The following is a 16,758-nucleotide window of genomic DNA, read 5'->3' on the forward strand; positions in this document are numbered from 1 at the left end:
TGGAACATTGACGTGTCGCTGCATATGCTGCCTTTGTTGGCATAGAATAACATTGAAATTGATTCTCTCTTTGACGACATTGACGTTCATTTGACGATTACCCGTGCGCGTTTTGAAGACATGTGCGGAAACCACTTCTGTAAGACAATGTAGCCACTAGTGGAGGAGCTCCGCGGTTCCAAGCTCTCGAAGAGTCGGGTGGTGAAGTCGTCTTGGTCGGTGGATCATCTCGTATTCTCAAGGTGCAGCAATTGTTGTCAGGCTTTTGAAACGGCAAAAAGCCCAACGAGTCGATCAAACCTGACGAGGCTTAAATGCGGTGTAATTTCCCAGGCTGCGTTACTAGCCACAACTCGTCTGGGAAGCTCAAGACATGCCCCAATTGAAGCACCCCTCTCTTGCTTTGTTTAGAGACGACCGGAGGTGTCATCCCAGCGCTTATTCACTCTTAACGCAACGGTAAAAATAAAGACGCCGCAGACGCACTCGAGGAACACTGACAACGAAACAACAAACCCCGAGTGTTGATACAAGTGTTTTGAAGGTGAGCGTACCACGACTCGCAACAATAGCTTTTTGAGCAAATTTGACGTGAACGGTATTCCTTCCATGCCAGCCGTGTCATACATATTGACGTGATTCTTGACAGTAATGCGGATGTCATCTTGAACGCGTTAGCGATGGAGAAATTGACGAGCACATAGAACAAGATGACCATTATGGATGAACCAGAGTTATTTTCCAGGCAGATATTAGTCAGAAAGTGTCTAAGGTGAAGAAGTTCGATTTGGATTTGGAGGATAATGCGAAAGAAATTGTGGCTGAGGCGGAGGAATTCGAGCCGGAGGATGAGGCGATAAAAATTCATATAGATACCAAAAAATCATTGAAGAATTGAATTTGTATTACCTTCGTAACATGACAATGCGGAGTCGCAACGGTCTCAACCAAAACGCTGCACACGCACTCGACGTACACTTACAACGAAACAACAATACCCGAGTGTTGATACAAGTGTTTTCAAGGTGAACGTAGCACGACTCACGAAAATAGCTTATTGAGCAAATTTGACCTGGACGGTATTCCTTCCATGCCAGCCGTGTCATACATATTGACGTGATTCTTGATATTAAAGCGGATGGCATTTTGAACGAGTTAGCGATGGAGAAACTGACGAGCACAGAGAACAAGATGACCATTACGGATGAACCAGAGCTATTTTTCCAGGCAGATATTAGTCGGGAAGTGTCTGAGGTGAAGTAGTTCAATTTGGATTTGGAGGATAATGCGAAAGGAACTTTTGCTGAGGCGGTGGAATTCGAGCCGGTGGATGAGGCGATAAAAATTCATATAGATACCAAAAAATCATTGAAGAATTGAATTTGTATAACCTTCGTAACATGACAATGCCGAGTCGCAACGGTCTCAACCAAAACGCCGCACACGCACTCGACGTACACTTACAACGAAACAACAATACCCGAGTGTTGATACAAGTGTTTTCAAGGTGAACGTAGCACGACTCACGAAAATAGCTTATTGAGCAAATTTGACCTGGACAATATTCCTTCCATGCCAGCCGTGTCATACATATTGACGTGATTCTTGATATTAATGCGGATGGCATCTTGAACGCGTTAGCGATGGAGAAATTGACGAGCACAGAGAACAAGATGACCATTATGAATGAACCAGAGCTATTTTTCAAGGCAGATATTAGTCGGAAAGTGTCTGGGGTGAAGTAGTTCGATTTGGATTTGGAGGATAATGCGAAAGAAACTGTGCCTGAGGCGGAGGAATTCGAGCCGGAGGATGAGGCGATAAAAATTCATATAGGTACCAAAAAACTATTGAAGAATTGAATTTGTATAACCTTCGTAACATGACAATGCCGAGTCGCAACGGTCTCAACCAAAACGCCGCACACGCACTCGACTGACAACGAAACAACATACCCCGAGTGTTGATACAAGTGTTTTCAAGGTGAACGTATCACGACTCACGAAAATAGCTTATTGAGCAATTTGACCTGGACGGTATTCCTTCCATGCCAGCCGTGTCATACATATTGACGTGATTCTTGATATTAATGCGGATGGCATTTTGAACGAGTTAGCGATGGAGAAACTGACGAGCACAGAGAACAAGATGACCATTATTGTAGGCGGGCACGTCGTAATGCGGCCACGCTCTACTTAGCACACACCCTAGCTGAGGTGAAGTAGTTTGATTTGGTTTTGGAGGATTATGCGAAAGAAACTTTTGCTGAGGCGGAGCAGTTCGAGCCGGAGGATGAGGCGATAAAAATTCATATAGATACCAAAAAATCATTGAAGAATTGAATTTGTATAACCTTCGTAACATGCCAATGCCGAGTAGCTCAAATTAGATTTTGAAAGGATGACAAGAAGGCTTTTGATGACAAGGTTACGGAGACGATCAATTGGATTGATGAGGTCTGCCAAGAAGGAAGAGTTCGAGAGCAAGCAGTAAGATCTTGAAGGTATTGCTAACGCTATTAATCAGAGAACGTTTGCCGTTGCCAATACAATTCTTCAGAAAATGTACATTACTGCTGCCGCTGGCGGAAATTAGCTTGGTGCTGCTGGATTCCTCTCCTCAGATTGATAGAATTGCCGGCACCTAAGTGATAAATATGTAAGACTGCTGGAAGCATCATCATAATGTGCTCTCCGAAAGTGCCATACAAAAGAAAGCTTTTGGACAACTCTTTTGTTCTCGATAACAACTTCTTTTTGTTAGCAAATGTTTCATATCCCAAATACAAAATGAAGGCTATCTACACGTATATCTAACGGCGATCATGCAAACTGTGACAGTAATTAAGTACAACATTTTTCACTAAATACTTGGCGACATACTCGGAGATTCAGACGGCGTAAATTTGAACAGACCAGTAAATGGTAATGCATTCAATTGATACTGATGAGTCATTCTTGAACCATCCAATATACCACCAATATATCCCACCAGCACCCCCCCCCTTCGGTACACACGACCGAACCTTCAGAGAAACAAGGAGCTGACAAAAATGAGACCGTCATTTGAAATTTGATCCCAGCAGTGAGGTAAGCTGGCATCATTGCGTGAATGTGAGTAGAAGTTGAATCTTGGAGAGCAGCAGGAAATCCGAACACGTAAACATTCATTCTGTCGACGTATGCCAAGGATACCTCACATCGAATCAGATTGTTGGAGCGTGGCGCGACAATTTAAAAATTGCCAAATCAAACGAACTATACCAGCAGGCGTCACTGTCGAGACAAAATCGTTGGACTTCGACTAGCTTTTGAGATTTCTGTTCGAGCTGCTCCACCAAAACTTGAGGCTTGTCAATTCCAGCAGCTGCTTTTTTCGCTGCCAGCCTTGGTGATTTTCGACGGGTTTCGCCACGCTTCCTTTTCCTACCATTTTCTTTCAACTTCGGATTCGCTCTCAGAAGCCATTTGATGTTAGTCTTAAAATCAGCACTTAAGTAATCAGTGAATGAGTCATCGACCCAAAGATGCAAGTTCGTCACCAGATACAAGTGAGTCTGCGTTCGATCGAGAATTATCCCTGTTCCAGATACATTTTTAGATGAAACACGAACCACTGTTCTCCACATTTCTTCTTGAATTTTTGGATCCATAGGGGGCAAGTTTTTAATGCTCCACGCAATATCCTCCTCAAGCGGGTTCGGAAGTACGACTAGGACGTGAACAGGTGTCTTTTTGGCTTTGACAAGCTCTTTCGTAACTTTAAAGCACACTTCTTCGTCAGACAAGCCAACAATATTGAGTGGCGCTCCCGCAGCGTCCAGCGCTTCAAAGCCACTGATATCCACGACACCGCTGTGCACTTCAAATTCCGTAATCCACGGACCGCGTGGAAGAGCTTCAGCTCATTCGCGTCACACGTAATTTTGTTCGTATTCTCCTTCTTGATCTCGTTCTTTAGATCATCAATCGTGTCGCTTACATCCACTCGCACAGAAAACGCGGACTTTGCGGCCTTTGCGGCATTTACGATCGCACAGAACAGCTTAACCATTATATCAAGAGTCGAAGAATTCGTTAATGAGATTGAAAATGAAGAAATGGTAAAATGGTATTTATAATAAGAAAATGCGAGACATTCTTCACCGTTTTCTTAGTATAAGCTTGATGAATTTATCACGTTCAATCATCGCAGCGTCAGTACGATGTGTACTGACTCGCAACTCCAGGCTATTAAGGATGCCGGTGTCATTGCTGGTACCAACGTCTTGCGTGTTATCAGCGATCCCGCGAGCCCTGTTATTGCGTACATCGTGGACTAGAAATGGAGGGAATGAAATATTTGATCTTCGATCTTAGCGATGGAACATTGACGTGTCGCTGCATATGCTGCCTTTGTTGGCATAGAATAAATTGAATTTGATTCGCTCTTTGACGACATTGACGTTCATTTGACAATTACCCGTGCGCGTTTCGAAGACATGTGCGGAAACTACTTCTGTAAGACAATGTAGTCACTAGTGGAGGTGCTCCGCGGTTCCAAGCTCTCGAAGAGTCGGGTGGTGAAGTCGTCTGACCGGTGGTGTCATCCCAGCGTTTATTCACTCGTAACGCAACGGTCTCAACCAAAACGCCGCAGACGCACTCGACGTACACTGACAACGAAACGACAACCCCCGAGTGTTGATACAAGTGTTTTCAAGGTGAACGTATCACGACTCACGAAAATAGCTTATTGAGCAAATTTGACCTGGACGGTATTCCTTCCATGCCAGCCGTGTCATATATATTGACGTGATTCCTGATATTAATGCGGAAGGCATCTTGAACGCGTTAGCGATGGAGAAATTGACGAGCACAGAGAACAAGATGACCATTATGAATGAACCAGAGCTATTTTTCCAGGCAGATATTTGTCGGAAAGTGTCTGGGGTGAAGTAGTTCGATTTGGATTTGGAGGATAATGCGAAAGAAATTCTTGCTGAGGGGAGGAATTCGAGCCGGAGGATGAGGCGATAAAAAATTATATAGATACCAAAAAGTCATTGAAGAATTGAATTTGTATAACCTTCGTAACATGACAATGCCGAGTCGCAACGGTCTCAACCAAAATGCCGCAGACGCACTCGACGTACACTGACAACGAAACAACATACCCGGAGTGTTGACACAAGTGTTTTCAAGGTGAACGTATCACGACTCACGAAAACAGCTTATTGAGCAAATTTGACCTGGACTGTATTCCTTCCATGCCAGCCGTGTCATACATATTGACGTGATTCCTGATATTAATGCGGATAACAACTTCTATTTGTTAGCAAATGTATCATACCCCAAATACAAAATGAAGGCTATCTGCGATCATGCAAACTGTGACAGTAATTAAGTACAACATTTTCCACTAAATACTTGGCGACATACTTGGAGATTCAGACGGCGTAAATTTGAACAGACCAGTAAATGGTAATGCATTCAACTGATACTGATGAGTCATTCTTGAACCATCCAATATACCACCAATATATCCTACCAGCACCCCCCCCCCCTTCGGTACACACGACCGAACCTTCAGAGAACAAGGAGCTAACAAAAATGAGATCGTCAGTTGGTATTCGATCCCAACAGTGAGGTAAGCTTGAAGGTATTGCCGACCCGATTATTTAAATCGTTCCCGGCTGCCAATATGATTCTACAGAAAAATGTACATTACTGCTGCCGATGGCGGAGGTTTGCCTGGTGGTAAACTCCTTGCTGGATTCTTCAAGGTCCCTAGATTAACAGAATTGCCGGCACCAAAGTGATAAATATGTAAGACTGTCTGGGAGCATTATGATAATGTGCTTTCCGAAAGCGCCAAACAAAAGAAAGTTATTGGACAACTTTTTTGTTCTCGATAACAACTTCTTTTTGTTAGCAAATGTATCATATTCCAAACACAAAATGAAGGCTATCTACACGTATATCTAACGGCAATCATGCAAACTGTGACAGTAATTAAGTACAACATTTTCCACTAAATACTTGGCGACATACTTGGAGATTCAGACGGCGTAAATTTGAACAGACTAGTAAATGGTAATGCATTCAATTGATACTGCCGAGTCATTCTTGAACCATCCAATATACCACCAATATATCCCACCAGCACCCCCCTTTCGGTACACACGACCGAACCTTCAGAGAAACAAGGAGCTGACAAAAATGAAACCGTCAGTTGATATTCGATCCCAACAGTGAGGTAAGCTGGCATCATTGCGTGGGTGTGAGTAGAAGTTGAATCTTGGAGAGCAGCAGGAAATCCGAACACGTAAACATTCATTCTTCTGACGTATGGCAAGGATACCTCACATCGAATCAGATTGTTGGAGCGTTGCGCGACAATTTTAAAAATTGCCAAATCAAACGAACTATACCAGCAGGCGTCACTGTCGAGACTAAATCGTTGGACTTCGACTAGCTTTTGAGATTTCTGTTCGAGCTGCTCCACCAAAACTTGAGGCTTGTCAATTCCAGCTGCTGCTTTTTTCGCTGCCAGCCTTGGTGATTTTCGACGGGTTTCGCCACGCTTCCTTTTCCTACCACTTTCTTTCAACTTCGGATTCGCTCTCAGAAGCCATTTGATGTTAGTCTTAAAATCAGCACTTAAGTAATCAGTGAATGTGTCATCGACCCAAAGATGCAAGTTCGTCACCATATACAAGTGAGTCTGCGTTCGATCGAGAATTATCGCTGTTCCAGATACATTTTTAGATGAAATGCGAACCACTGTTCTCCACATTTCTTCTTGAATTTGTGGATCCATAGGGGGCAAGTTTTTAATGCTCCACGCAACATCCTCCTCAAGCGGGTTCGGAAGTACGACTAGGACGTGAACAGGTGTCTTTTTGGCTTTGACAAGCTCTTTCGTAACTTTAAAACACACTTCTTCGTCAGACAAGCCAACAATATTGAGTGGCGCTCCCGCAGCGTCCAGCGCTTCAAAGCCACTGATATCCACGACACCGCTGTGCACTTCAAATTCCGTAATCCACGGACCGCGGCCCTCGTCTTTCTTCCCGTGGAAGAGCTGCAGCTCATTCGCGTCACACGTGATTTTGTTCGTATTCTCCTTCTTGATCTCGTTCTTTAGATCATCAATCGTGTCGCTTGCATCCACCCGCACAGAAAACGCGGACTTTGCGGCCTTTGCGGCATTTACGATCGCACAGAACAGCTTAACCATTATGTCAAGGGTCGAAGAATTCGTTTATGAGATTAAAAATGAAGAAATGGTAAAATGGTATTTATAATAAGAAAATGCGAGACATTCTTCACCGATTTCTTAGTATAAGCTTAATGATTTTATCACGTTCAATCATCGCAGCGTCAGTACGATGTGTACTGACTCGCAACTCCAAGCTATTAAGGATGCCGGTGTCATTGCTGGTACCAAAGTCTTGCGTGTTATCATCGAGCCCGCGAGCCCTGTTATTGCGTACAGCGTGGACTAGAAATGGAGGGAATGAAATATTTGATCTTCGATCTTAGCTTTGGAACATTGACGTGTCGCTGCATATGCTGCCTTTGTTGGCATAGAATAACATTGAAATTGATTCTCTCTTTGACGACATTGACGTTCATTTGACGATTACCCGTGCGCGTTTTAAAGACATGTGCGGAAACCACTTCTGTAAGACAATGTAGCCACTAGTGGAGGAGCTCCGCGGTTCCAAGCTCTCGAAGAGTCGGGTGGTGAAGTCGTCTGGTCGGTGAATCATCTCGTATTCTCAAGGTGCAGCGATTGTTGTCAGGCTTTTGAAACAGCAAAAAGCCCAACGAGTCGATCAATCCTGGCGAGGCTTAAATGCAGTGTAATTTTCCAGGCTGCGTTACTAGCCACAATTTGTCTGGGAAGCTCAGAACATGCTTCAATTGAAGCACCCCTCTTGCTTCGTTTGGAGACGACCGGAGGTGTCATCCCAGCGCTTATTCACTCGTAACGCAACGGTAAAAATAAAGACGCCGCAGACGCACTCGACGTACACTGACAACGAAACAACAAACCCCGAGTGTTGATACAAGTGTTTTGAAGGTGAGCGTACCACGACTCGCAACAATAGCTTTTTGAGCAAATTTGACGTGAACGGAATTCCATCCATGCCAGCCGTGTCATACATATTGACGTGATTCTTGACATTAATGCGGATGGCATTTTGAACGAGTTAGCGATGGAGAAATTGACGAGCACATAGAACAAGATGACCATTATGGATGAACCAGAGTTATTTTCCAGGCAGATATTAGTCAGAAAGTGTCTAAGGTGAAGAAGTTCGATTTGGATTTGGAGGATAATGCGAAAGAAATTGTGGCTGAGGCGGAGGAATTCGAGCCGGAGGATGAGGCGATAAAAATTCATATAGATATCAAAAAATCATTGAAGAATTGAATTTGTATAACCTTCGTAACATGACAATGCCGAGTCGCAACGGTCTCAACCAAAACGCCGCACACGCACTCGACGTAGACAACGAAACAACAATACCCCGAGTGTTGATACAAGTGTTTTCAAGGTGAACGTAGCACGACTCACGAAAATAGCTTATTGAGCAAATTTGACCTGGACAATATTCCTTCCATGCCAGCCGTGTCATACATATTGACGTGATTCTTGATATTAATGCGGATGGCATTTTGAACGCGTTAGCGATGGAGAAATTGACGAGCACAGAGAACAAGATGACCATTATGGATGAACCAGAGCTATTTTTCAAGGCAGATATTAGTCGGAAAGTGTCTGGGGTGAAGTAGTTCGATTTGGATTTGGAGGATAATGCGAAAGAAACTGTGCCTGAGGCGGAGGAATTCGAGCCGGAGGATGAGGCGATAAAAAATCATATAGATACCAAAAAATCATTGAAGAATTGAATTTGTATAACCTTCGTAACATGACAATGCCGAGTCGCAACGGTCTCAACCAAAACGCCGCACACGCACTCGACGTACACTGACAACGAAACAACATACCCCGAGTGTTGATACAAGTGTTTTCAAGGTGAACGTATCACGACTCACGAAAATAACTTATTGAGCAAATTTGACCTGGACGGTATTCGTTCCATGCCAGCCGTGTCATACATTGACGTGATTCTTGATATTAATGCGGATGGCATTTTGAACGAGTTAGCGATGGAGAAATTGACGAGCACAGAGAACAAGATGACCATTATGAATGAACCAGAGCTATTTTTCCAGGCAGATATTAGTCGGAAAGTGTCTGAGGTGAAGTAGTTCAATTTGGATTTGGAGGATAATGCGAAAGAAACTGTGGCCGGAGGATGAGGCGATAAAAATTCATATAGATACCAAAAAATCATTGAAGAATTGAATTTGTATAACCTTCGTAACATGACAATGCGGAGTCGCAACGGTCTCAACCAAAACGCCGCACACGCACTCAACGTACACTGACAACGAAACAACATACCCCGAGTGTTGATACAAGTGTTTTCAAGGTGAACGTATCACGACTCACGAAAATAGCTTATTGAGCAAATTTGACCTGGACGGTATTCCTTCCATGCCAGCCGTGTCATACATATTGACGTGATTCTTGATATTAATGCGGATGGCATTTTGAACGAGTTAGCGATGGAGAAACTGACGAGCACAGAGAACAAGATGACCATTATGGATGAACCAGAGCTATTTTTCCAGGCAGATATTAGTCGGAAAGTGTCTGAGGTGAAGTAGTTCGATTTGGATTTGGAGGATAATGCGAAAGAAACTGTGGCTGAGGCGGAGGAATTCGAGCCGGAGGATGAGGCGATAAAAATTCATATAGATACCAAAAAATCATTGAAGAATTGAATTTGTATAACCTTCGTAACATGACAATGCCGAGTCGCAACGGTCTCAACCAAAACGCCGCACACGCACTCGACGTACACTGACAACGAAACAACATACCCCGAGTGTTGATACAAGTGTTTTCAAGGTGAACGTAGCACGACTCACGAAAATAGCTTATTGAGCAATTTGACCTGGACAATATTCCTTCCATGCCAGCCGTGTCATACATATTGACGTGATTCCTGATATTAATGCGGATGCATTTTGAATGCGTTAGAGATGGAGAAATTGACGAGCACAGAGAACAAGATGACCATTATGAATGAAGCAGAGCTATTTTTCCAGGCAGATATTAGTCGGAAAGTGTCTGAGGTGAAGTAGTTCGATTTGGATTTGGAGGATAATGCGAAAGAAACTGTGGCTGAGGCGGAGGAATTCGAGCCGGAGGATGAGGCGATAAAAATTCATATAGATACCAAAAAATCATTGAAGAATTGAATTTGTATAACCTTCGTAACATGACAATGCCGAGTAGCAACGGTCTCAACCAAAACGCCGCAGACGCACTCGACGTACACTGACAACGAAACAACATACCCGGAGTGTTGACACAAGTGTTTTCAAGGTGAACGTATCACGACTCACGATAATAGCTTATTGAGCAAATTTGACCTGGACAATATTCCTTCCATGCCAGCCGTGTCATACATATTGACGTGATTCCTGATATTAATGCGGATGCATTTTGAACGCGTTAGCGATGGAGAAACTGACGAGCACAGAGAACAAGATGACCATTATGGATGAACCAGAGCTATTTTTCCAGGCAGATATTAGTCGGAAAGTGTCTGAGGCGAAGTAGTTCGATTTGGATTTGGAGGATAATGCGAAAGAAACTTTTGCTGAGGCGGAGGAGTTCGAGCCGGAGGATGAGGCGATAAAAATTCATATAGATACCAAAAAATCATTGAAGAATTGAATTTGTATAACCTTCGTAACATGCCAATGCCGAGTAGCTCAAATTAGATTTTGAAAGGATGACAAGAAGGCTTTTGATGACAAGGTTACGGAGACGATCAATTGGATTGATGAGGTCTGCCAAGACGGAAGAGTTCGAGAGCAAGCAGTAAGATCTTGAAGGTATTGCTAACGCTATTTTTCAGAGAACGTTTGCCGCTGCCAATACAAATCTTTAGAAAATGTACATTACTGCTGCCGATGGCGGAGGTTTGCCTGGTGGTAAACTCCTTGCTGGATTCTTCAAGGTCCCTAGATTAACAGAATTGCCGGCACCTAAGTGATAAATATGTAAGACTGTCTGGGAGCATCATCATAATGTTCTTTCCGAAAGCGCCAATCAAAAGAAAGCTATTGGACAACTCTTTTGTTCTCGATAACAACTTCTTTTTGTTAGCAAATGTATCATATCCCAAACACAAAATGAAGGCTATCTACACGTATATCTAACGGCGATCCTGCAAACTGTGACAGTAATTAAGTACAACATTTTCCACTAAATACTTGGTGACATACTCGGAGAGTCAGACGGCATTCAATTGATACTGATGAGTCAATCTTGAACCATCCAATATACCACCAATAAATCCCACCAGCACCCCCCCCCTTCGGTACACACGACCGAACCTTAAGAGAAACAAGGAGCTGACAAAAATGAGACCGTCATTTGAAATTTGATCCCAGCAGTGAGGTAAGCTGGCATCATTGCGTGGGTGTGGAGTAGAAGTTGAATCTTGGAGAGCAGCAGGAATTTCGACACGTAAACATTCATTCTGTCGACGTATGCCAAGGATACCTCACATCGAATCAGATTGTTGGAGCGTGGCGCGACAATTTTAAAAATTGCCAAATCAAACGAACTATACCAGCAGGCGTCACTGTCGAGACTAAATCGTTGGACTTCGACTAGCTTTTGAGATTTCTGTTCGAGCTGCTCCACCAAAACTTGAGGCTTGTCAATTCCAGCAGCTGCTTTTTTCGCTGCCAGCCTTGGTGATTTTCGACGGGTTTCGCCACGCTTCCTTTTCCTACCACTTTCTTTCAACTTCGGATTCGCTCTCAGAAGCCATTTGATGTTAGTCTTAAAATCAGCACTTAAGTAATCCGTGAATGTGTCATCGACCCAAAGATGCAAGTTCGTCACCAGATACAAGTGAGTCTGCGTTTGATCGAGAATTATCGCTGTTCCAGATGCATTTCTAGATGAAACACGAACCACTGTTCTCCACATTTCTTCTTGTATTTGTGGATCCATAGGGGGCAAGTTTTTAATGCTCCACGCAATATCCTCCTCAAGCGGGTTCGGAAGTACGACTAGGACGTGAACAGGTATCTTTTTGGCTTTGACAAGCTCTTTCGTAACTTTAAAACACACTTCTTCGTCAGACAAGCCAACAATATTGAGTGGCGCTCCCGCAGCGTCCAGCGCTTCAAAGCCACTGATATCCACGACACCGCTGTGCACTTCAAATTCCGTAATCCACGGACCGCGGCCCTCGTCTTTCTTCCCGTGGAAGAGCTTCAGCTCATTCGCGTCACACGTGATTTTGTTCGTATTCTCCTTCTTGATCTCGTTCTTTAGATCATCAATCGTGTCGCTTACATCCACTCGCACAGAAAACGCGGACTTTGCGGCCTTTGCGGCATTTACGATCGCACAGAACAGCTTAACCATTATTTCAAGAGTCAAAGAATTCGTTAATGAGATTGAAAATGAAGAAATGGTAAAATGGTATTTATAATAAGAAAATGCGAGACATTCTTCACCGATTTCTTAGTATAAGCTTAATGATTTTATCACGTTCAATCATCGCAGCGTCAGTACGATGTGTACTGACTCGCAACTCCAGGCTATTAAGGATGCCGGTGTCATTGCTGGTACCAACATCTTGCGTGTTATCATCGAGCCCGCGAGCCCTGTTATTGCGTACAGCGTGGACTAGAAGGGGAGAGAGTGAAATATTTGATCTTCGATCTTAGCGATGGAACATTGACGTGTCGCTGCATATGCTGCCTTTGTTGGCATAAAATTTATTGAAATTGATTCGCTCTTTGACGACATTGACGTTCATTTGACGAGTACCCGTGCGCGTTTTGAAGACATGTGCGGAAACCACTTCTGTAAGACAATGTAGCCACTAGTGGAGGAGCTCCGCGGTTCCAAGCTCTCGAAGAGTCGGGTGGTGAAGTCGTCTTGGTCGGTGGATCATCTCGTATTCTCAAGGTGCAGCAGTTGTTGTCAGGCTTTTGAAACGGCAAAAAGCCCAACGAGTCGATCAATCCTGACGAGGCTTAAATGCGGTGTAATTTCCTAGGCTGCGTTACTAGCCACAACTCGTCTGGGAAGCTCAAGACATGCCTCAATTGAAGCACCCCTCTCTTGCTTTGTTTGGAGACGACCGGAGGTGTCATCCCAGCGCTTATTCACTCTTAACGCAACGGTAAAAATAAAGACGCCGCAGACGCACTCGACGAACACTGACAACGAAACAACAAACCCCGAGTGTTGATACAAGTGTTTTGAAGGTGAGCGTACCACGACTCGCAACAATAGCTTTTTGAGCAAATTTGACGTGAACGGTATTCCTTCCATGCCAGCCGTGTCATACATATTGACGTGATTCTTGACAGTAATGCGGATGTCATCTTGAACGCGTTAGCGTTGGAGAAATTGACGAGCACATAGAACAAGATGACCATTATGGATGAACCAGAGCTATTTTTCCAGGCAGATATTAGTCAGATAGTGTGTAAGGTGAAGAAGTTCGATTTGGATTTGGAGGATAATGCGAAAGAAACTGTTGCTGAGGCGGAGGAATACGAGCCGGAGGATGAGGCGATAAAAAATCATATAGATACCAAAAAAATCATTGAAGAATTGAATTTGTGTAACCTTCGTAACATGACGATGCCGAGTAGCTCAAATTAGATTTTGAAAGGATGACAAGAAGGCTTTCGATGACAAGGTCACGGAGACGATCAATTGGATTGATGAGGTCTGCCAAGACGGAAGAGTTCGAGAGCAAGCAGAAAGATCTTGAAGGTATTGCCAACCCTATTATTCAGAGAACGTTTGCCGCTGCCAATACAATTCTTCAGAAAATGTACATTACTGCCGCTGGCGGACATTTGCTTGGTGCTGCTGGATTCCTCTCCTCAGATTGATAGAATTGCCGGCACCTAAGTGATAAATATGTAAGACTGCTGGAAGCATCATCATAATGTGCTCTCCGAAAGCGCCAAACAAAAGAAAGCTATTGGACAACTCTTTTGTTCTCGATAACAACTCCTTTTTGTTAGCAAATGTATCATATCCCAAATACAAAATGAAGGCTATCTACACGTATATCTAACGGCGATCATGCAAACTGTGACAGTAATTAAGTACAACATTTTCCACTTAATACTTGGCGACATACTCGGAGATTCAGACGGCGTAAATTTGAACAGACCAGTAAATGGTAATGCATTTAATTGATACTGCCGAGTCATCTTGAACCATCCAATATACCACCAATATATCTTGTGGTTGTGATGCACATGGGTGCATTCACATTAAGAGGGTTGACGCCCAGCGTCATCCGTTACGTAAGGTATCGATAAAGATACGCTCGCAACACATATTAAATGATATCGATAGTGAGGTCGCTTGCGCGCCCACCACAACTACCTCACTGCACGCAAGAGAAGCAGGTTAAACTGCTTCCTCGCTGTGATAGGGTGTGTGTCTAAGTAGACCGTGGCCGCATTACAACGTGCCCGCCTACACTTGGTAGCACTTGAAATCCTTCCCACGACCCGCATCTCTGCGTGTGTACGTGAGGATGAGCCTCAATATTGATTGAGCTCATTTTCCCCACCTCTCCGAACATCATCGGGAGGTGGAAAGGCTTATGGCGCAGGGACTTGGTGAACAAGCCCTGGCCAGGCTCCTGGGTAGTCCTCCTGAGCAACATGTTGCTCAGTTGGAGCAGTTTGAGGCATTCGTGCTCGGACAGCGGAGGGCCGCGTCCGAGGCACAGAGCCATGCTGCGGCGGAGTCCGTCACTCAGACTCAGGATGAGCTGAGGCATGAGCAGGCTCGGAGCGAGGCTCTCAACAGGACTGTTGAGATGCTCTCTGCCTGGCCGCATCAGCCGAGGTCCATTCGGATGGACCCGACCAAGCTCGATGGACTGCGGCGCACGCGATTGTCTACTCGCTTTTAGCCGTGGAGCAATGTGGTGTCGCCCAGATCATCGAGGACGACAGCCGGATGGTGTCGTACGCCATGTCGCATCTGCGCGGTATGGCCTCAGAGTGGGCTTACTCGGCGCTTATGGTGGATAGAAAGGCGTTCCCTTCATGGGCGAGCTTTAAGGAAAAGATTCGCGCCATGTATCAGCCGGCGAACAACGAAGTGTTGCTTCAGGCGCCCTTCTTTGGAGCGCGACAGGCGAAGCGATCTTTGCAAGAGTATGTGCAAGAGATGCGCTCGCTGTCGGCGTCCATAACGGTAGGTCCGATTTCGGAGCACATTAAGGTGCCCACGTTTATGAACGGACTACGACATGGCCTATCGCGACAGGCCCTTTTCAGAAAGGTGACGTCGAAGATGGAAGAGGCAATCCAAATTGCCTGTTGAGGAGCAATCCTACAACAGTGCCTCGGCGACAGCTTGGTATAAGCCGTCGGCCGAGAGGACAGATGCCACTCCTATGGAGTTGGGCAATGCAGACGTAGTCTGTTTTAAATGCGGCAAGCGCGGCCATATGATGGCTCGCTGCTATGCCAGGGTCCCTGCTGGGGCAAAAATGCCCAGCAAGAGGACTCCCTTCCCAAAGGCGATAGAACCAGCGTGCGAGACGCATGAGCTCTGCATCGACCACTGAGGGGTCGGGAAATGTAGGAGCGCAGTAGGGGCGGGATGCCCTACTGACGCGGACTCTGAAGCTACCCCTAAGTTCAGAGTTGTCGAACAAATGGGTAGCATAGTCCCTGAGGTCTCGAAATTTCGGACCTCAACCCTGCTGGTCTATGCGCTCACGTAAGAGGTTATGACCAGATGATGACCCTCCTAGTGGATTCGGGTGCATCACAAAATTTTGTGAAACTCGCGGCTCTAAGAAAGAGACCGGCGATGTTTGAGTCACTTTGCCAGGATGGCAAGCGAGAAGAGGCGACCGTTCGTTTAGCGAACGGCGCGCTCGTTAAGTCTGAGGGAGTTCAGGTAGAACTCGCCTTCAGCTTTAGTGACTTCTCTTGTAAAGAGAAGTTCACAGTGCTAGGAATGAAGAGTCCGTATGACCTCATCCTAGGCATGCCATGGTTGGCAAAGTACCAACCATGGATAGACTGGTGTACACGCACAGTTGCGAGCTCTACGCAGGATACCGGAAAGGATATGCTTCTGCGAGAGGCCTATGCAACTGATGTCGTGTCGAACACAGTTGAGGGTGCGTTGACGGGATGTCAAACGTCACCAATTCCTACCCAGCTCGTGGAGACTGAGGTAGAGAATAGGACGATGACAAGTAGTCATGCGTCCGAAAGTCCTGCACAGAGCCGAGAGCCTTTGACAGTAGACGGCGAGCTGACAAGAAGTCATGCGTCGCATAAACCGGCACAGTTCCAAGAGCCTGGTGCAGTTGGAAGGGGTGCGTTAGCTAGGAGTGCAACGGTCTCCGCTTTCCAGAAAAGGGTCGTGGTAACTCGAAGAACGAGTACCCGACAGATTAGGACGATCAAAGGCACGTCTAAACGAGTGACCTTTGGATCAGTCTTTAATAAAGAGGACGGGCTTTCGAACGAGGTGTTTGAGGCCGTTAAAGACGAAATCGCGGAGGCATCCTCAGTTGAGGTGCTCCGGCAAGTCTTTAAATCTGCCGAGGAGATAGTAAATCTCCCGGAGATGTCGTGGGATCTGTTCCTTGCC

The 16,758-nt window shown here is 45.1% G+C and overlaps 5 protein-coding genes across 5 annotated transcripts in view; all 5 read right to left on the bottom strand.

Annotated features, from left to right (window-relative positions):
- Positions 1-3,170, bottom strand: part of CCR75_008338 (uncharacterized protein) — a gene marked incomplete at both ends in the record, with an annotated part of 7,912 nt that extends 4,742 nt beyond the window's left edge. Inside the window, 2 exons of the mRNA XM_067966391.1 lie at positions 2,871-2,956; positions 2,998-3,170. Coding sequence (XP_067820339.1) covers positions 2,871-2,956; positions 2,998-3,170 — 259 coding nt within the window. The remainder of the gene's footprint in view (positions 1-2,870; positions 2,957-2,997) is intronic.
- Positions 3,171-3,205: 35 nt separating this feature from the next.
- Positions 3,206-3,652, bottom strand: CCR75_008337 (uncharacterized protein; the record flags this gene model as incomplete). The annotated part of the gene is made up of 1 exon (XM_067966390.1): positions 3,206-3,652. The coding sequence occupies one exon, from the start codon at positions 3,650-3,652 to the stop codon at positions 3,206-3,208; it is 447 nt and encodes a 148-aa protein (XP_067820332.1).
- Positions 3,653-3,711: 59 nt separating this feature from the next.
- CCR75_008336 (uncharacterized protein) lies at positions 3,712-4,053 on the bottom strand (the record flags this gene model as incomplete). The annotated part of the gene is made up of 1 exon (XM_067966389.1): positions 3,712-4,053. The coding sequence occupies one exon, from the start codon at positions 4,051-4,053 to the stop codon at positions 3,712-3,714; it is 342 nt and encodes a 113-aa protein (XP_067820333.1).
- A 1,959-nt stretch (positions 4,054-6,012) lies between these two features.
- On the bottom strand, positions 6,013-7,221 carry CCR75_008335 (uncharacterized protein; the record flags this gene model as incomplete). Its single annotated transcript, XM_067966388.1, has 1 exon — positions 6,013-7,221. The coding sequence occupies one exon, from the start codon at positions 7,219-7,221 to the stop codon at positions 6,013-6,015; it is 1,209 nt and encodes a 402-aa protein (XP_067820330.1).
- A 4,251-nt stretch (positions 7,222-11,472) lies between these two features.
- Positions 11,473-12,519, bottom strand: CCR75_008334 (uncharacterized protein; the record flags this gene model as incomplete). Its single annotated transcript, XM_067966387.1, has 1 exon — positions 11,473-12,519. The coding sequence occupies one exon, from the start codon at positions 12,517-12,519 to the stop codon at positions 11,473-11,475; it is 1,047 nt and encodes a 348-aa protein (XP_067820331.1).
- Positions 12,520-16,758: the final 4,239 nt, after the last annotated feature.

The sequence above is a fragment of the Bremia lactucae genome, linkage group LG1, assembly GCF_004359215.1.
Source record: "Bremia lactucae strain SF5 linkage group LG1, whole genome shotgun sequence".
Taxonomy (NCBI): Eukaryota; Oomycota; class Peronosporomycetes; order Peronosporales; family Peronosporaceae; genus Bremia; species Bremia lactucae.